This window comes from Pelecanus crispus, chromosome 5 (assembly GCF_030463565.1).
Source record: "Pelecanus crispus isolate bPelCri1 chromosome 5, bPelCri1.pri, whole genome shotgun sequence".
In the NCBI taxonomy this organism is placed as follows: Eukaryota; Metazoa; Chordata; class Aves; order Pelecaniformes; family Pelecanidae; genus Pelecanus; species Pelecanus crispus.
In genome coordinates, this window is record NC_134647.1 from 11,625,064 (window position 1) to 11,645,544 (window position 20,481).

The 20,481-nt window shown below is 43.7% G+C and overlaps 1 protein-coding gene and 1 long non-coding RNA gene across 3 annotated transcripts; one reads left to right on the forward strand and one right to left on the reverse strand.

Moving 5' to 3' along the window:
- Window positions 1-5,070: 5,070 nt before the first annotated feature.
- LOC104032890 (glycerol-3-phosphate dehydrogenase [NAD(+)], cytoplasmic) lies at window positions 5,071-19,363 on the reverse strand. 2 transcript variants are annotated; one of them, XM_075710179.1, is made up of 8 exons: window positions 19,323-19,363; window positions 13,886-14,058; window positions 11,833-11,909; window positions 10,452-10,590; window positions 8,623-8,735; window positions 6,755-6,988; window positions 6,498-6,604; window positions 5,071-5,167 (listed from the first exon to the last, which is right to left on the reverse strand). In XM_075710179.1, the coding sequence occupies exons 1-8, from the start codon at window positions 19,361-19,363 to the stop codon at window positions 5,071-5,073; spliced, it is 981 nt and encodes a 326-aa protein (XP_075566294.1). The 2 variants fall into 2 exon arrangements, with proteins under 2 accessions (XP_075566294.1, XP_075566293.1); XM_075710178.1 differs by having other exon boundaries at window positions 11,833-11,973; window positions 13,881-14,058.
- Window positions 8,221-9,457, forward strand: LOC142593518 (uncharacterized). Its single transcript, XR_012831043.1, has 3 exons — window positions 8,221-8,255; window positions 8,478-8,570; window positions 9,154-9,457. It is a non-coding gene; the product is annotated as an uncharacterized LOC142593518 (long non-coding RNA).
- Window positions 19,364-20,481: the final 1,118 nt, after the last annotated feature.

Genomic DNA, 20,481 nt, shown 5'->3' on the forward strand with positions numbered 1-20,481 from the left:
GACTCTAGAATGTGTTACAAATAATCCTGTTTGGAGTTAAAGAAACTCTTACGTGGTCCAACCCGTTGTCTGTCCTGTTAGGATAGTTTTCATTCTTGGAAAAGTGTTAAACTTGAGGTAGCAGATGTGCCCAGTGCACTAAAAAATGCAAATACAGGGAGAAAGATGATGTTACTCTTGCTTCTTAAATATGCTGTGATGTTAGAATTGTCAGTGACTAGATCCCTTTCTAAAATGAAAGGTAGGGGGATGGAAGGGGTAGGGAGTAAAATTTATTTAGCTACAATTAAACTTGTTTAATAATAGGACTTCCATTGCAATTGTAAGAAAATCTTTGTGCCTACTGGACTTGGTTTTTTTTACTTAAAGAAACTCTCACGACACTGGTGAGGTGAGTGAGCTGCAACCTAAAACTGTCTGAAGGTGTCACAGTTGAGAGAGTACCTTGCACTGGGCTAGATCCCCTTCTTAACTACAGGTTAGGTTTGCTTTGAATTATAGAAGGCCTAGGCTAGCCTTAAATAGATGTTTCTGAGAAGCAATATAAATTAGGAATCAAATGCTTTAAAGGTGTGCAAGTTCGAATTAAGAAACACTCAGATTAATAAGTGAACACTGATTATTTTAATATATGCACAATCAACAGTTGGTGTAAATTGATTCCGTGAAGACATAAAGGTTTGAAAATACATCTTAGGTCCCAGAGGTTGATATTGTATTTTTTGTCTGTTGTGCAATAATACAGTTTAAATGGCATCACTCGACAACAATGCTTTTGATACTTGAAAAGAAATTATTGGTTATTTTTTCTTACTGTGAGATATTTGCACTGTCTGAACTTTCTGGTTAACTTTATAACTGTTAAACTTTTTTACTGGTGTTAATTTATTGTGCTCAGTATTTGATATGCTAGTCTCCTGTCTGTGTAAGTGTGAAATTTGTCATATTTAATTGAATATTTTTATCTTCTACACAGTTGTTTATCTTGAGGGCTTTTCTTCTTTTATTCTCTCTTCCTGAGAATCAACTGAAAGATGGCTTAAAAAGTCAACGCTTACCTACTTCTGAATTGTATGCATTAATTAAAGAAAGAGGCTGTAGTGCATTGTACCTAGAGGGAAAAATCTATCTGCCTGTCAGAGCTCTTGTGGTCAGATTCACCAGTACCTGCTGAGTAGCTGCATCAGTGAATCCGGTGAAGTAAAACTATTACTGCCTTAATAATCTGAGATTTCAGTTGTAATTTCTTTGACGTGCAGCCCTTCAACTGGCTGCGGACTGCAGAACTGGACGTGACCTTGGGGCGTCGGGGGGGGAAGGTACTTTAGCGGGCAAAATCCAACATGTTCTATCCCATCCATGAGTTAGCAGCTGTAGCCATGTTGGAACTGCCAAGGAACGTGTCAAGTTCAGTTTAAAGTGAGGATGAATTGGTGACTGTCAAAAAGAATATTTGAGTAAAACTGACTACCTCAGCTCTGTTTATCTTTGAGTTAAGCTTCTAGCCTGCTACGAACTTCCAAATATTAAGGTGAATTAAGTAAAAATGTGTCTCAGGTTTTTAAGAGCAAAATAAATACAGTAGGAAGCATAAGCCATTTTTGAGTGTAAAACACAGCTGAAGTTGTAGCTTAAACCAGTCGGTTATGTAGCCTTAAGTGTAGTTTCCCCCGTAAAAGTTGGTAATAGTTTTAAGTAGAAAGTTTGCAGGCAGCTACTTGAGGTGTCCTGACCACATTGTGGCAGGTCCATCCTATTGCATCTCTTACATGCGAAAACTTTGAAATATGGCCCAAATAAGCCCTTGTGTTTTCACCAGAAGATAGGGCAGCAGGAGCCCTGGAAGTAGAGCTGAGATAAATGAGTTAGCTTGTCTGTAGCAGAAATGTTTTCAGTATATAATGTCCACAGTTTTAATTTTTTAAAAACATTCCGTGTTTGCTTACAGACGTGAATGAGTCTTGCAGTCTGTTGTTTTTTTTTTTTTTACCCCAGGAGTTCAAATCTATAACATTTCAATTAGAAGTTGAGGCAAGTCATTCTTCAGGAACATGTGTTTTTAGTGTTTCAGACAATTACAAGGAGGAAGGATAGCTTTTGGCTGGAGTATGCAGCAAGAAAAGTTACACTGAAAAGCAGGCGCTTCATTCCTCTTGAAACCAGCTGAGGTCTTGGGAGGCTGTCGCGGCCTTGGATGTAGGTTAATTACCGAACAAGAATTTTGACGCCCATTAATTGACTGTCAGCCCAAAGCACCTCATTCTTTCTGCTGAGCACTGGTAAATTGGGAAGACTGATGTCACTTAAGACCAGACATATCCACAATCCCTTACGAGGGCCAGTTGTTTTTAAATCTTCCTGTCCCGCAAATCATTCTGCGTGAACGTATTTCAGTAGAGAGGGAGGCGTATGTCCTTTCTTCCCCGTGTTTCCTACGAGTGACTTTCAGCCAGCTGAGCGGGTCAAGGTCTTTTCCCTGCAAGATTTATCCACCCGCTTTTGCGTGGCTGAACGCCTGGGTGCCTGCTTGCATGCGTTGCTCTTCGGGATTTGGGTCTGTTTGTTTATTAAATAATGTGATCTTACACTACCAGACTTCTGAAGTGCAAATGTTGCCTTTTTAATGTGAAGCTTACCTTGGAGATAAAACAACTGTTTTGAGAGAACTGGCTGACCTTGAACTTGTGTTTCCTATTTTGGTACAGAATGTAAATATAGAACAAACTATTTTACATAGATTTTGACTGGATTGAGATATAAGGGCTAATTTTTGTTATTTATGGAGTAAAAATTTCCTTATTTTAATGTGTTTAAAAAAAAAAAGTATGTCATACAAAAAAAAGAAAAAATGGATCATCAATAAAATGTCCGTAGAAAATTGACTCTTCTTGTCCTTTTCTTTGAGAGCTGACAATTATTAACCACAAGAATAAGCGTAATAAAGGACCACCATTACAACAGTCATTTATTTTGTGAGAATTTTGAAAAATGAAATTACATCAGGTCTGCATATTGATCACTTGATTAAACTGTTATTTGATACACTTTGAATGTAAAATGATCCATGTTATTATTAGCTCATACATGACTTCTCGGAAGTTCAGCCTGCCGGTGAAGGAAGGAGGTTCCTGAATTCTCTATCCCATCCTCATGCATTTGATATTTAAAAGTTAAGCAATATTTAAGTCTTTGTCCAGTTGAAATGGAAGATCATAATTCCCTGTTTTGTGTAAAGGATTTGGCCGCATGATTCCCATTTCAGCTGGAGGAATGTTGGCGTCGCCCTGCGGAGCCCCGAGCCCTTGCCTGTGACCGGAGCGGAGCTGGAGGAGCCGCGCTACCTTCACGGCTCTGCAGCAGGGATCCGTGCTGCTGCAGCCGCTCCCTCGGTACCCGAGCCAGCTTTGCTAGCTGCGAGACTGAGATTTTTACAATATATTTATGATTACAACACATTTTTATATATATATATATGTAATTGCTCTGATAAATGTGAAAGTCATAACAACATTTCTCTAAAATGCAGTGGAGACAATTTTATAACCTAGCTTTTTTTTTTTTCTCCCCTAAGCAATATGTCAGCAAATACATAGAGAGATTAAAAAATAACCACTCGCCTTCCTCTCTGCTCTTTTGGAAAATCGGATAAAGCAAAGCAAAAGTAGGTTACTCTTCCTTTTTGTTTGCCTTGTCTTTAAATAGGAGTCTTGTAAAAGGGTATTAAAGCTTATAAAATGTGCCACTGTTCATTTCATAGATGGCTTTAACTCTGAAAAACATCAGGTATGTAAAGTTACCAAGTACAGCTATAAGGTTTAAAAACTTTTATGTTTCTAAAATTAACACCATTGGTAGCAAAATAAAAAAACCTGATCTATGAACCAGTTTGTGTTTAAAATTCAGAAGTAGATAGAGAGCTCTCTCTTCTGGAGTGTGAGATGCGTTGCTTAAGCTACAGCGGGAGCAGGGTGTTAGTCTGCGGTCTGGAAAGATGCGGGGAGCTGCGCTGGTGTCAGTCCAGTGGAGTTTCCCGGTGGAGTTAAAACGCAGCCTGGTTTCAAATGCAATTTTACAGGATTTCTGTGCGTCTATAGCGGTCATTTTCATGCATGTATAAAAAGTCAAGTATCGCAGAGGGTTTTTCACTGTTACTTGTTACGTCCTCACAATAACAGCATTGCACGAGCTGCAAGCCGGGTCGTGCAGACATCCTCCTTGTCAAGCTCCAGTCCTCCCCTCTCAGCTACTACCAATGAACAATGGTGACTTGCTGAGACATCCTGGTGCTAACATAAATGTATTTGCTTATTCCAATTTTTTTTTTCTGCATTTCAACGGAATACAGCATGTTTAACAAAGGTCAGACTACTACTGAGGATTCCTAGTGTCCTGAATTTGAAGCGAACAACCCTCTCCCCAAACCCCTTTTTTCTCCTTCCCCCTGCCCCTTAGACTGTTTTACTTATACATCTGCTGAACATTCACGTGTGTCTGAGCACAGTAACAATACCTGTTTTTCCAGCAAGGCTTACACTGGGAAACGAAATGAAGGAAGGACTAAGTGTCACAAAATATGTTATTTGTGTTTGAGGGGAATTAAGGAAAGTCAACATTTGCCCATGTGATTGCATCTTATTGCTGTCAGACCTTTTTTTTTTTACTGCAATTTTTCTGTTTGGCTGAGTTCTTGAATTTGTCTGCATCTTGCGCTGTTCTGCAAGTAATATTAGTAGGCAAAATGTTGAGGTTCACATGAGCTAAATTGAGCTCTTGTTACGGAAATTACAAGGGGAAACTGTTTTCAATCAACAAGAAAGTAGTTCTAGGGAAATGCCCACATTACTAACTCAAATCAAATACTGTTAAATTTTACATTCATTTCCTGTTCCTTGGGTATAACGCTGAAATTAAAGGCAGATTTTTTACCCCCAGAATGAGGATACTGAAATACATTCTTCGTTGCTTTTACAGCAAGTGTTGTCACACAATCTGTTTCTCTACTTTATTTGCCGTGGAGTGGTCAGAAGTCCTGGGAAGATGAGAAGGTGACCAGGTGAGGAGATCGGATCTCTAAATGTGCTCTGGGTGGTTCTGCAGGCACGTGATGAAATCCTGGATCGATTGACCCTCGTAGCAGATCTTGTAGATGGTTGTAAATAATGGAAACCTAAAAGAAGCGCATAGCAATGAAAATAGTTTTTAAAGTTTACATAAGCATTTCCATTCCATTTATAATGGGTAAAAAAAAAAAAAAAAATTTTTTTGTTACATTAAAAGGAAAGTGGAAAATTTTTCTCTCTCTTTACAATATAATTTTAACTTGGAGGTGTCTACTGGAAGACTATATAGGGCAATTAAGAGGAGCTAGGGGCAATTCTTGGCGGTGACAGCAGAGAAGAGCTTTTGGGGAGACAAATTTCCTATCCAATATTTTTTTATTTACAAAAAAAATCTCGATTTGCATATCCTCTTTTTCCTCCTGTGTGCAAAATGCATACATTATTTGCATTCATCACTGGTACCTAAAAGACTAAAAAGAATGAAAATGTCTAATGATTTTCTTTTCCTGACTTAAAGGGTTCTTTCCCTTCTGCAAGCTGTCTTCTTAGCCATTACATGGTAAAAAAATGAGTCCACTGAATGCCTTGGAGCTGAGCGTGTAACTAAGCGCAATTATAGGATACTTACTAGATCAAGTTTTGATTTAAAGTTCACGTCCTGTCAAACTGAGCTTTTCTTTTACCTCTCTCATTTGGGAAAGATCATGCCACTCGAATCTTCTATATCTGTTATAATTTTAATGGGATTTTTAAAAAAGTATTCATTTAGTTGTGTTTGACCTCTCAGTAATGCTAATGTACAAGAGGGAATGGCATGGAGGGAAGTTTAGCTTTTCTATTATGTAAGCTGAGACAAAAGTTTCAAATTATAAATAATCTTGCATCATCCCAAACAATTAGAAGTACTTTTTAGCTCGCATTATTTGTGGCACTAAAGCATTGATATTGGCGCATATTGCCTATTCGATGCGTATAAAAATTTTTGTTCACGAGTACGCTCCTGCATTTTATACTGGGATAACGTAGTTAACGTTTGCACTGAGCGCAGTATTGCTGCAAGCTGTAGTGGTGATACACTAAGAACAAGAAACCCTTTGACCCATAGGCCATGTTTGCAGGCTGACTCTGTGTATGGTCTTCAATCTTGTTTAGGGGTACAGGGGATGTCTGGGTAGCTCCTTTGGATTATTTTGTTTGTTTGTTTCTTTCCAATATGTCTGTGGCTTGTTTCTTCTAACACTGCTTAGCCTTCATCCCATTCTGCTGACCATGGCGATGAGGAGTCAGGCGAAGCTGAGCTCCAACAGTGGCCCAAGATGTAGAAACCAGTTGTTGCAGAAATGAACAAGATAATTAGACACAAGTAGCGTTACGGAGGTTATGAATCACTCCTAATTTGTTGTTGATTCAGTTGTTTTTCTAAGTCAAAGCACTTACTTATCAAGAATATTTTGCTGTTTCAGAATCTTGTAGACTTCGGCTGAGGTCTGAGGACCTTGCAGCTTTTGTCCGTTCAGCATCTCATTTTCCAGTTCCTCAATGGACTAGAAGAGAGGAGACTCATTACTTGGATCAGAGGGGATACCGCTGTGATACCAGCAGTTATCAAGAAGGTAAACAGCTAATGATGCCTTTGTAAAACACAGAAGGATTTCTTCATGTGTTAGTGTAAAATATTTCAAAATCCTCCTTACTTTTCCTGTGCGAGCAAAGGCTTCTGCTACTTTCCTGTTGCGTCCCCCGTAGCAGGTAGTGATCAGATCAGCGACCCCGCAGCTTTCCAGAAAAGTGGCTATTGATACCGGTCCCTTGCAGAACATCTTGGCAAAGGCCACCATTTCCATAAGGCCCAAGCGTATAACCGCTGCCTTTGTATTATCGCCGAAATCCAGTCCATCGCAGAACCCAGCTCCCACCGCTACGATGTTCTAGAAACAGTTTAGTGTGACATACAGAGGAGGAAAGGAAATGGTCAGGCAAGACGTGCGGTTCATTAGCGTGCACTGAGCTCTAAGAAAATCCTACAAATCTGTCTTCACCCCCTTCACCAGAAGAAACTGGTAACTGGTTTTATATAGGGAAAATATAAATTAAAACAAGCCTACTCATCACACTGTGAAGATGTCCAAAAAGAAGGTTCAATTTCCAGTGGCCATGAGTTTCTGTTATGAAGAAGGTAGCTAATTACAATTGAACAAAAGTAGCTGGGCTTCTAGAAGATTATTGTAAAGTATCCTCTGTTATTCCCATGGGCAAAAATCAAAGCAGCTTATTTAATATAGTAATATTGCAATCACGTAGTGTGTATGCAATTAATGTATTGGTTATTAGCTAGTGCCAAGTTGGTACTCGCTGACCTTTCTGATTTAGCTATTTAAAATACCCCACATAGTCATGCCTTTCCAGGTTTTCTCTGTGGGTCTCTAATTTAAACAGACTTGGGTTCTATGTACCAATGCTGCAGTAGATGAAATTTTGGGTTTCCCTGTAAAAATGGTCAGTAAAATCGCCCTAAACCATCTAAACAAATCTCTTGGCATCCTAAATATCTTCACAACTCCTCACCATTGTCCTGCACACCTCCCTTCCCACCTCCCAATTCCCAGCCCTTAAATAAGTCCCTAAATAAGTGTAGCTCACTGTATATGAGCACTATGTCACCTAGTACTGCTGTTGAAGTGTTTGCTCCAGACGTGCACATGCCCCAGTGCAGACTTTTTTTTTTTCTTTTCTTTTTAGCAAAGACAATCCCAAAGCAACGATTTCAAGAGCAGCAAAAGATTTCCCACAAAACAGAAACCACCGCTCTGCGCCTGCCCCCAGTTCCAGTCTGTGGCCAAAAACAAAATCTGGGAGTACTTGGTTTTGTACGAAAAGAAACTTCTCTTTTTGTATGCAAGGTTAAACAGGACCAATTCTTTCCTAGCCAGTAATGCCCCCTCCTCCAAGGAATGGTGAATTACTGAAGTGCAAATGACTGAATGTATTAAAAAGTACAAAGGGACACAGGCTGGAGTTGCTTTCAGCACATTTAAAAGCAAACTCCAAATCTCACTCAAGTGCTCTCTCATTGGAAACTTGGTGATTTTTGTATTGCTTCTGATCCAGCCTGGGATCTTGACGTGGGCATCGGTGGACACCACACAGCCGTGCTGCCAACAAAGAGCATCGCTTCTGATGCAAACTTTCTAGCAGGTTACTACTTGAACCATGGAAATAAGTTATTGGTGGGAGCTACTATATGTAGTAAGAGTCTTCGTTCCATGTGCTTATAACACGCAGACAAGAAAATACAGTGGACTAAAGTCTGCCCTCAGAAGCAGAGGTGCCTCTGGTTAAATAAAGATAAAAATACAACTATTTTGAAATGCTTTGCCAGCACTTATATTTTAAACTAAATTTTTCTCTTTTTAACAGATTGGAAAATTGGCACACAAACATCTTGTCTGTGCTCACTCATCATACAGTGGCAGGACTCACATTAGACCCTGTGGCTCACAGAAGACTCAGGTGAGGGTAGAATTTGGCTCTAATAAAAACATTTGGGTTTGAAATCACTCACTTTTAAGGCTCCGCAAATCTCCACTGTATCAGAGTCAAGCACCACGGTAATCCTGAAATTGGGGGTCTGCATTAATTCTTTAAAGATCTCCCCTTGTTTTTCGTTTTTGCACCCTGTGAGAAGGAGGGATGAAAGTTAGAGCATTTTCACAATGTTTCAGAGTACACACAGTTAACTGGAACCTGAAACAAGGTCCCACGGACCACTTGAGGTTTTGTGGTCCCTGTAACTGGGCGTTGCTAAACAAGAGGTTTGTGTGACAGCAGTTCCTGCTGCTGGAAGCCAGTGTCAAATGTATGCAAATCCCAGGGCATTGATCAAGCATCATTTAATAACACTTTAAAGAGCTTAAAAGTAGATAGCGCCTAATGCAGCTTTCTGCCTGAGAAACCACAAACCTTGCAAAAGATAGTATTTACAAATCGCTTTGTACAGCACAACAGCATAATTGCTGCTTTGAAAATGTAAACCAGTATAATTGCTGAGTATTATTACGGATATGATTAATGCCCAATTAATTCCCAATTACAGGAAGATCCACAGAGGATGAAGTTGAACATTGGCAACACTCAAACATTTTTGTTACCAATTCTATAGAGGTCATGTACTGTGCCATTACAGCACTTGCCCTAGGTATTGAGAGGAAGGGTAGCCCGCTGGGCAAAGACTTTTGAATGGAGTTTCACTTCATTTCTATATGAGGCAACTTGGTTTCCTTCAGGGAGAGCTCAGCAGTGAGGAGCTCTAGCATTTTCCAGCTGTTGCTCCTGGAGGGGTTCTGGACACTTGGTATTTTTGACTACTAAAGAGCCTGGGCAATAGCACTCGTAGCTGCGGGGTTTCTGCCCCATCTCACGAGAAACTTTGGGTTTCCTTCTCATCCTTCACAATAATTGATGTTGGGGGATACCCAGTCTCTTTGAGGTGGCTGTTTCTGGGCTATCTGGCTTTCCACAAGGACAAAAGCGAGGGACAAAGCTCTCTGCACAGTTGTCATCACAGCGTGGCTTCAAACTGGGCCAGCAGAAGTTAAACTCTCCCCAAGAAAATGAATATTGCTCAACTCTCCCAATCACTTCTAGTCCTGTTCATGCCTAGTCACTCTGCCAGCAACAAATGCCCAGCTGGTATGGTTTTCACTATTATTGTAACCTTTGCAAGGCAAAGGAACAGTAGTGCAACAATAATTTATTTTTTTGTCTTCCCTAGCTATGGAAGGATGCAACTTTAATTTCTGCTGACTTTAAAAATCAATGGGTTTTAAAAACTATCAGATGAACTTTTCAAATCAGGTCAGACCCAGTTCTGGGAGGATCTGAGGCTACATCTTGGCAAGCAGTCTGAATGGGAGGGAAGAACAGAATGTTACTGGGTTGTTTTTTTTTTTTTTTTAACACAAAGAAATTTGAAGATGGAGAAATACACCTCAGGGAGCCTGAGCACATATGAGCTTCTGATTGCACTTCTCTATCTAGACTGCATAGTGTATCAACCGCCAATGTACTCCATGTTGAGCTGTACAGACAAAAAGGTGGCTCTTGCCAACTCCTACAGAAACAGGATTAAGGTGTAATTTTTTAATGGATTAAATTAGCTCTCAGCACTGAAACCCACTGTCAGTTTGGATCTGATCCTGCCAGCACCAAACTCCCTGGGAATCACGCTGCCTCCCTGAACGAGCTCAGCGGGCACTGCACCCACCGCACTGCTCGGGACGCACACGGGACCCATCGCGTCCCCCTGCTACCTCCAGAAGTTGTCCTGTTGCCCAGCCACAGATGACACTAAACCACAGCTAGCGGCTCTGTTTTGCTCTCTGCAATAGTTACCAATGGTGGTTTCACAGAACTTCTCATCAGCCACTTCTTTGGCTATGTTGGCCCCCATAAGCACACTGATTTCTATTTTCAGTTTCTCTCGAATGAGGTCGGACACGAGCTTCAGGCCATCAAGACTCTCATTGATCCCCTGAATAAAAGATGACAGTCAAAGCCAAGTTATTAGAATAGGAAAATGACAGCAGTAGAGCACCGGTAAAGCAGATGGTGTCCTATTGCCTGCAGCTCCCCGGTTTTAATTGGAAGGATTTGGGTCTTTTATTCACTAGCATTAGCCATTAATACAAATGCTCTGGGTTTGTACTTTGATAACTGCAAATTCAAGGCAAGTTCAGGGAGCAGATAGCAACAGTCGGGGTAACCCTGCAAGAGGCCTCACATCCAGTGCTGCTGTCCTGAGGCTTTCTTTGATGCTGTATTTTTCCTTTGTGTTAAGCTCCTGTAGTACAGAACCAGACTTATAAATTAAGCCTACAAGCAGTGGCTTTTTTACAAGATCTAAGTATTAATCTGAGTGCTTCATTGGTATTCAGGAGTGTACTGAACTGTCGGGGGGGGGGGGGGGGTTTAAGCTAAAGAAAGAAGTAAATTTGCAGGAATTTCCTTCCTCTCCCACCCTCCTCGTATCTGTGTACTGCTGCTTGTGAGATAATTTCTATAGGGGGAAAAAAAAAAGGGGGAAGAGCTGGTATTGCAGTCTGAAACTTGAATTACATTTCTTTCATTACAATTTTAAATGGCGTATTTGCTGTAATGCAAGCAATAGAAGAAGCAGTAGACTATATCCTGTGCTTTGTCTCTGGCTTCTAGTTGGAGATTCTCTTTAAATGTTAATTCCTTTTAAGATTATGATAATCTGGTACCTCTAACCTTAAAAAGAGATTCCTCAGTTCATGCCAGATTGAAATTGCTTCAGTTCTGCAAAATCATCAGTGTTATTGTGCCGTTTTAATGCTGCCAAGAACAGCTTTAGCATGTACTTGGAAGAGGCACTTTGACTCAGCGCTCTTTCCAGTTAAGAGTTAACTGAGGCTGTAGGCTGATGAGTATTTTTTCTGGCAGCAGCACCAGCTTATGTAGCTGTCTCTCTGCCCATTTTCACCTCCGTGCTGGTCCAAGTGGGAACCGATCCAGGCTAAAGATGGCTGGCAAAGACAGTTACTCTTAGCGTGGCTGGGTTGCCCCATCCTTTCCTCTCCGTGGCCATGTGAGCAGCAGGAGGGTCGGCAGAGGCTGGGTAAGTTTTAACTCTTGCAGGAAGAAATGCCTGTGCTTATGCAGAGCATGCAGCCGAGGACTGGAGCTCCTACCCTTAAGTTGAAGTCATTTATTTACTCCGTACAGATTGAGTCTTGTGGAGATGACAACTTACCTTGATCAGTGAAATCCCGAAAGTCCCGGGTTTTATGTGGCCTGCGATCTGCTCGCAGATTCGTCCAACGAATTGATGTGGCAGAACAAACAACAAAATGTCTGCCCCGCTTGTTGCTTCGACCACGTCTGGTACAGCCACCTGGGACAAGAGTGACAACTGAAATGAGCCTCAGGTAGGAATCCCCACACCGTGCAAGACACCAAAGTCTTGCAGGTGTATTGCAAATGTCCTTAATTTTAACTAGCACTGTTGCATAGCAGCTAGCCCTCAATGTGAGCAACTGCAGCTCTCTTCTGAAGCAGCCTAACTTTTTTTAGGCTTGGATTTTTTTTTTTAGTTTTATTTTTAACTTGCCTCCCATCCCAACCCTGTGTGGATAATCTGGGGAAGGTGATTTTCTTTCTAAACTTGCACTGTCCTGGGAATTCCCGTTGCTGGTTCAGCTTCTTCAGGTGGTTCCTGAGATACTGAGCAACCCTATATGGTTCTTCTGGAACGAGTGGTAGCACCGGGGAGCACGGGAGCAAACTGGGGTGGTGAGACAGAGCCTCTTCTGGCAGTCTTTAGTTTCTATAGGTCACCAGCTGAGATTCACTCACAAATAAACTACATCAAAAGGCAGAGATTATCATCATCTTTCAGAGGTATGCGTCTTTGTTTTAAATATATAATAACTTGACCAATAGTTACAAGAACTTATACAACATGCTTAATAACTAGCAAGCTGTATCTTCCTCCAAATGCTAGCATTACTCAGAACAACAATTCAAACCAGGCTACAGAGGCAACGGCAGGTGAATTTGAGCCTGCTATCACAAGCAGTTTACAATCAGAGCAAACATAGCCCTTGGATGCAGCATTGGAGCACACTGCCTTAGGGCAAGTGGGATTCCTGGTGGGAGAACGAGAACTGCTGCCACCAAGGCTGCTTCTCCAGAAAAATGGCAAAGCAGGAGCAGGGCAGAGGCTGGCAGCACTGTACAGACAGTGCTCCTGTCTTTCCAAAATGTTGCAGAGCAATGCAAGGAAAAAATTAGGGTGGCTTTCCCCACCACCACCCCCCCCTCAGTCAGAGATGATGTGAGTGTCCCTCCAGGCTTTACTGCAACCAGCTGATTTCTGCTGGTAAAGCCTCAGACTTTGCTATAGACAGGATGAAGCTGATCTCAAGTGATGATGACAAGCCTGGTGATCTGCTAGAGGGTTGTAAAAATAACAGTGACAAGTCAATTCTAACCCAGGAGAACTGCGTGCCAAGTTCAAACCACAGGAGTGCAAATATACAATCTCAGCACTAAATGGAGTGCTAAATATAATCACTCTCCAAGCAAGATGATCCATCACATGCAGCATCTTAACTTCCTTTTACAACTGCAACTGTTGCAGAAACGCGGTGCTACTTTCTTTAGTTCACAAAACAGTGGCATCTGGCAAAATCTTGAACGGCCAAAACCCCTCACCTTGCTTGCTTTTGTAGCAATACATTGTCTAAGCTGTTTAATTTAAGTAGAGATGCAAATTTGGTATTTTAAATGTCCATGAAATTTATATTTTTGGTGGAATTTACGGCATTATTAATGATAGCAGTGTGTTGCTATCCTGAAAGCACCCATGAGCCAATAGCTCATTCATCTTCTTGTAAGCCACAGCTGTTAGCTGTGCTGTTGATTTCTTTTGTAGAAGAAGGGAGAGCAGTAGCTTTCCCTTTTTTTCCCAGAAGATGCTGTGGGTTTGAAATAGCTCAGCTCTGTGCAGACAGATCCCTGCCTGCCATTTCTAGAGTTATGGTGATTTCTGCTGGAGAGGAGGAGTGTGCGTTACCAGCACCTGACACAGTTGGGTGCTTGAAGTTGCATGTGACTTATGAGACAAGCAGAAATCACAGAAGTGAGTTACAGTCCAGCGTACTTAAGATATTGGAGTGAGTTAGGTGGCAAACCAGAATGAAGCAGTGAATTACTTCCTAATTTTAATTTTGCCAGATGTTGCCTCCCTTATTAAAAATAACAATATTTCAGTGTTCGGTGTGTCCCCCCCCAACTTACCACATTTTTGGGTATCTTGTAACCAGGCAGATATTTAACATTTTCGTGTTCCTGGTTGATTATTTCTGAGAGTTTTCTTCCATTGATGATCTCTTCAAATACCCACATCCTGACAGTAGGATCAAATCTGTTGGACTTCTGGACATTTTTGCCAACGATTCTTGCTATGGCTGATCCCCTTTAAAAAGAAAAAAACTGAAATAACTAATAGGAAACAAATAGTTTTATTGAGAATTGGAAACACAAATTACTTCAAACATAGTAACTCATAGAAGGCCTATGCTATAAAGCTGTTAAGGTGCTTGCTACATTTATCAGAAAGCTTTATCCACTACCTTCCATCAAAATCCCATCAGTTTAAAAACACAGAAGTAGAACCAGAGAAAACATAACTGTAATAAGGGATCTGAAGTCATATCAAAGACTATAGAGTGGGAAAGTGATGTACCATCAACAGCACTAAAAATACAGTATCTGGGATTAAAATCTCTCTTGCTCCTTGGATAATGCTTTTTTTCTGAAGACCAACAAATGTAAAATAATCCAGGTAGCAAAGTGCTGCTGAATGATCTTGCTGTGACAGTCTTTGTGCATCTCATCTAAAATACATGCATCCTACTTTTCTACCAATAACCAAACAGTTGCAATAAGGATTTTATGTAAGAGCTAAATCCTCAGAAATTGTTCTTTTCTTAAAAAAAAAACCAAACAAACAACAAAACCCAAAAAACCCCAGTCTTCAACCTGATGGTTTCTCCTTATTTGTTGTTCTAATTATCACTGTAACAGGATCTGTAATAGTTGCAGCCTAAGGATATTTTAACTATCCGGTTTACTCATTTTCAGTCATGCTGAGTATTTTTTAATCTCAGTTTAGGCAGTAATTTTATTTCCCCATCCACCACTGCAGCCTTGCAAACGTTCACTTATTTTCTTGGCAAGAGGGAATTAAAAACCCTGCAGAAAATATTGAAAGTGTTGCTTACTGCCCTTTCAATTATATGGGGAGGAGGGGTGATTATTTTTACTCCTCTCTTCCCTCTTTCCATTTTAATGCTACTTTAATCTTTCAAGTATCGGCTATTTTACTAATGCAACTGAAAGAGGAGCTCCAGTTGCAATGCTCTTGTCCTCTGACCCACTTGTCACACACCTGCAATGAGAGGCATGAACAGGATTTAGCTGTGGTACGTTTTCTGGAACCGATAAAGGTCTCGAGTATATCCAAGACAAAGTCCAGGTAGGTCTGTGCTGTCAATGGTTCAAAGGGAAACCACGTAACTGGCTCTCCTTGGCTTAACCCTATTTTTGATGCAACAGGCTTGCACAAGGCTGAATTGCTCAATAACTAATAGAAGAATAAGGGTTTCATCTTAATCTTTAAAGATAAAGAAATCCTACTGAGATCAGGTTTCACTTTGCTCAGTGTTGACTGTATCCTGAGCTGCCGTAATGCTTTCTTTCTAAAAAGGGACGTTTGGGTTTGGTCCTTCAAGATATGTAGGGAAATGGTTTAGGGGTGAAATGTTTTAGGGGTGAACCTTTACTATAAGAGAAGTATTATCTTTAAAATTACTTCTATTCTGTTTCTCTTGCCCTGCTATCAGAGAGCACAATCAAGGCCTGAGCTGAGGATGAATTGTGGCTCAGCACAAGAAATATGTATTAAGAAGGTTATTTTTATGGATAAACCTGAGATCTAAATCTAAATCTAGATCACCTCAAGCCTATCCATAAGAATAACTTTTATAGCTATGTACTAAGTTCATATGATTTTCTGTTGAAAGATGCAAACTCCAGCTCTAACCTCTGAAATCCTGAATAGGACTCACAACTCTCAGTAGATAAATCTCATCTTCTAGCACTGCGGTCATTACCACCCCACTTGGATGTTGCCACCCAAGTATTTTCCTATTGACAAGATATCGGTGAAGATATCTCAGGCATAAAGGTAGCTCCATAAATGACAGTATTTTTGTTTGGTTTCTTTTTAGATGAATGAGGATTCAGGGGAGAAAGGGTTTAACATTTAAAAAGCATTGAGTAGTCATCGGGGAAAATACCTCGCCACAAAACCATTGAACAGTTCAAAACCGGATGCTCTGTTTTACTTAGTCCATTTAAAATTCTGGCACTGCTGATCAACCTTGGGAAGAAGAATTGCTTTGTCTGTGAAGGCGGTGTTCGGTAGACTACACAGGCTTGGCAGAAGAGGGCTGCTTATGCAAACAAAACCAAGGACGCTCACGTATAAAGACTTTGCCGTGGTTTTATTTTCTCCAAAATTCAGTTTGGTGAAGATTAATAGAAGGCAGAGAACTCCGCTTAGATAATTTTAAAAAGTAAGTGAAAACTGCCAATTAGGTTTTTTTCTCAGTTATGTTAATTTATGTTGGAAGTGATTTACATATTGCGAAGAAAAAGAAAGCTTTTATCTAGGGATTTCCTATCAGTATAATGAGAAAGCTTTGATGTAGAATAACTCAAACAAGACCCATTATTTACATATGTGAATATGAAAGTGTTTGTGGCATACATCAGATCTGCTGAAAAATAGAGCTTAACAGACCCCCGGGAGCAGCTAGTCCCTTCCCTGTACAAAGGGCAGTCAGATACACTTACACCGTTCCTAGTAGTTTTTCCGAGGAGGTCTTAAAGACCTCAGCAGTTGCAGGTCTCTTCCCTTCCCCAACCACCCATCCCAGCCCTTTGCTATCCTTAGCATTAGCACGATCATCCTCACGTTTAACCTAAGTCTTTCTTACTGCAGTTTAAGCCCATTTCTATTCTAGAAGGGTGGAATATTGTTTTTCCCCTTTAGATGCTTGAAGACGATCATGTCTTCCTCCAGTCTCTTTCTTAGCCAACCACCCCAAATTTTTTAAATTGTAGCATCGCTCAGGTTGGAGGGGACCATAAGAGGTCTCCGAAGTGGGAACAACCCTGAGTTCAGACGGGTTGCTCAGGGCTTTGTTCAGTTGAGTCTTGAAAACTCTCCAGGGAGCACCTCCTCTCTGGGCAACCTGCCCCAATGCTTTGTTATTCTTATAGGGTTTTTTTATTTTCTCCTCTGGTTCAATTTTTGACCACTGGCTCTTGTTTTCCTTCAATGCACCTCCATAAAAAGCCTGGCCATCTGTCCCTGTTGAAGACAAGAACCTAGTTCAAGCTGGATATTCGCTGAGGACTCTGCAGTCCAAATGAATCTAAGAAGATTGGGAGAACTTTTGGATTCTGAAGGGCCAGGCAGTGAATTAAACCTCTATTTTTAAAAACAGATAACTGAACCATGATTAATGTAAACACAAACCCTCCTGCACCTGGCTGGCAACTGGAAAATGCAGTGCAGCACTTACTTCGCTTAACCACATCACTCGTGAGTCTCCTTGGCAGTGTTGACTTAGCAAGTCCCTGTGACCTGCTGAACTTCTGCAGCTGACGCGAGCTATTGCAACACGCTGCGTCACGTGTCAACCGTGTTTCTGAGCTGCAGGAAAGACTCAAGAGCAGGGATCTGAACTGTCACCCAAATATTCAGGAGGAAGAAAAAACTGTTTGCCAAAGCTAAACATTGTCGTTTCTATGTTGTGCTAAGACAACCTGTTGTGCCACAAAGGCTATGAATAGATGTGATTTAAACATCAGAGCACAATGCTTATCACCTCCCCAAAGATTTTACAGTCTATGTATGTGGTAGGAAGCAAGAGATGGGCCCAGGCAGACAGGCAGTACGAGTAAGTAGGTAGTATTGAATGAGCGGGGTCTCTGTATCTGTGGCATAACTTTTTCCATGTTTGTAGGTACATATGAAAAAAAGAGAACGTCCTTGTGTATACAGATCTGACAACTAAGTGGCTTTGGAGGATGTCTGATGGCAAGGGGACAGCCTGGGAAAGGCAGGAGGTGCTTGCTTGAGGATGCAGCAAGAGAATGATGAAGGCTGTCACTGTGGGCTGACCAAAAGTAAAAGTTGACTCAGGTGTGCAGCCACGGCTGTTGAGGGACTTGGAAGTGACAACGAGCTGCCCACACAGGCTTGGATGCCTGTGGTTAAGGTTCGGGAGAAGGGGGTGTCAGGGGAGGGATGCAAGCGCTGGAATGACAGGGTGAAAGCGGCAGTTGGGCAAATGCCAGTGCAGAAATAACGGGACAAGACTGCATCCGTCAGGGCCAGAGAAAGCCAGATGCGTGATGATGAGTTCCTGAAGAAGACTTAGCTGTGCAGTTACATGTGAAAGGCCGTATCCGAGCGATGTCATGCACAAAGAGCCTGTAATCCGGAAAGAGCATGCATGTAGGGGCTCAGAAAAGAGTGGACTGGTTTTGCAAGGCAGGAAGGCAAAGAGCCGTGCTTTAACTATGCTATGTTCTCAGCAGCTCACAAGCAACCACTCCCTGACCTACCAATTTTTTTTTGGCATCTGCTTCCACTTAGCTGTCAGATATTTTAAAAATCTTGAAGAGCTTACCCTCCCTGCACAAAAACAATCCAGAGAACTACCTGGAGGCTGGGTTTGCTAATCCCAAGCGCATGCACGTATGTGTTGGTCTGTTGGTTTGTGCTCAGCTTACATAAACCATAAGAAAAGTAAGATGCGAAGTCCAGTAAGATAGGGTTTACTGACTTCAGTGGGGTCTGTCAGACCCAAGGAGCTCTGGAGAGCCATGCTTTTGTCCAGGCTAGAAAGGTCTGAGCAGCAGCAAACATATTCCTATGAATGGGGATCAGGATAAATGGGGGGCCTGACCACAATGCTTGTACAAGGCTGCGTCTGCACCAAGGTGCAAACCAACGTGCCGAGGAGGATGGAAGTGAAAGGTGGCAAGAAGTCGTGGCTTTAAATGAAGCCGGCGCCCTGCTTCCTTCAAAGGGATACAAACAGCATCACTGCTCGCCTCGCTACTCCATGCTTGCGTTCCAATTGCCTGGGCCCTGCCACAGGCACCCGCAAGTACAGCGGCACAGCTCTGCTCCTTTCGGGAACCTCGCTCCCCTGTCACCGGGCAGGTGACACCCGGGCACCCCCAGGGGTGCAGGAGCCCCGCGTCCTCCCGGCTCTCGCTGCCTGCTGCATCCCTCGGGCGCGGCGCTCCCTGCCCAAGGAGGCCACAGGCTGAGGCAGGGCAAGCCCGGCACCGGGGCGGCGGTTTCAGGACCATGGAGACCCTGCGCCGCCTCCCCCGCCGGCCCCCGGGCCCCGCCGCTCCCCGCCCCGCACCTGTTGCGAAGCCCCCGGCAGCGGCGGGGGGAGCCGGCCTGGGGCGCGGCGCGGTGCCGGTGTGCCGCCCCGCTGGGGGGGGGGGTAGGGGGAAACAAGGAAGGAACGGGAAAAAGGGAGAAAAAAGGGAAAGAAATGGTGGAAAAGGGAGGAGTGGGGAAGGGGGGGAGGGCAGGGGAGAGGCGGGGGGGCGGAGGGTCCCCCCCCGCGCTGCGGCACTCACCAGTTCCCCGAGCCGACGATGCAGACGCGGAGCGGCGACATGATGCGGGCTGCCCCCCGCCCGGCGCGGCTGCCGCCGGATGCCTCGGCTGCCTCGGCTCGGCTGGCTCGGCTGCCTCGGCTCGGCTGGCTCGGCTCGGCTCGGCTCGGCTCGGCTGCCTCGGCTCGGCTCGGCTGGCTCGGCTCGGCTGCCTCGGCTCGGCTCGGCTCGGCTGGCTCGGCTCGGCTCGGCTCGGCTCGGCGCGGCTCGACTCGACTCGTCTCGTCCCGGCCCGGCCCGCCTGCCAGCACCGCCCCTCCGGGCCCGGCCCCCGGCGCCTGCGGGAGGGACGGGCGTGAGCGGGCGGCGGCCCCGGGGGCAGCGCCGGGCCCCCCCCCCCCCGGCTCCGCCCGCAGCCCCGGCGGCTTTTGCGCCTGGGTCGGTCCTTGCCCCGAGGGGCTGCCCTACGAGCGTCGGCTGGGACCGGGGGGGCTCGGTGCCCTGGAGGGGGAACGGGGAAAACGGTGCCTTCTCGGAGACTCGCGGGGATGAGGAGCTGCGTGGGGACGGCGGGGAGCCCCGTGCTTCTGGCGGCATGGGACCTTCCCGCCCATCGGCGGCCCCGAGGGTTTCTGCAGGGTGGGTAAGGTGGGGGAGTTTGGGAGGGGTACAAGTTGGGGCCGTAGGGGCAGTGAGGAACATCTGGAGGTCCCACCTGTCCTGCCGGACAGATGCATAATGGCTTAAATTCTTGCCGTAGCTGAGAAGCACACCAGAGAAAGGTTATGAGTGCATTTGCAGAGCCAAATGCAGCTGATAAATCATCAGCGATGGACTATATCACAGTTCCTAATATGGGACATCAAATAAAAGTTATCTGTAAGGAAGGACAAAACAGAGTGTCGTTCTTTTTCCCTACATGGTCTAATCATGCATGACGCCCTACAGATTACCACATTTCACCTCTCGGCCCTCCGCTACACCCCGTCTCCTCTTCAAAGCAGCCTCCTCTCCCGTTTTTGAGCCAATGAGTTGCATTTGCTACCTCCCCTGCGCTTGCACTCCTGCTTCCCCTCGTCCTGCCGCGCCCAGGCTCCCTTCCCCGCCGAGGGGCTGTAGGCTCAGCGGTGACCACATCTGCTGCCCCTGCACCTGGCTCAGTGGGCTCCTGGCTCCGCGT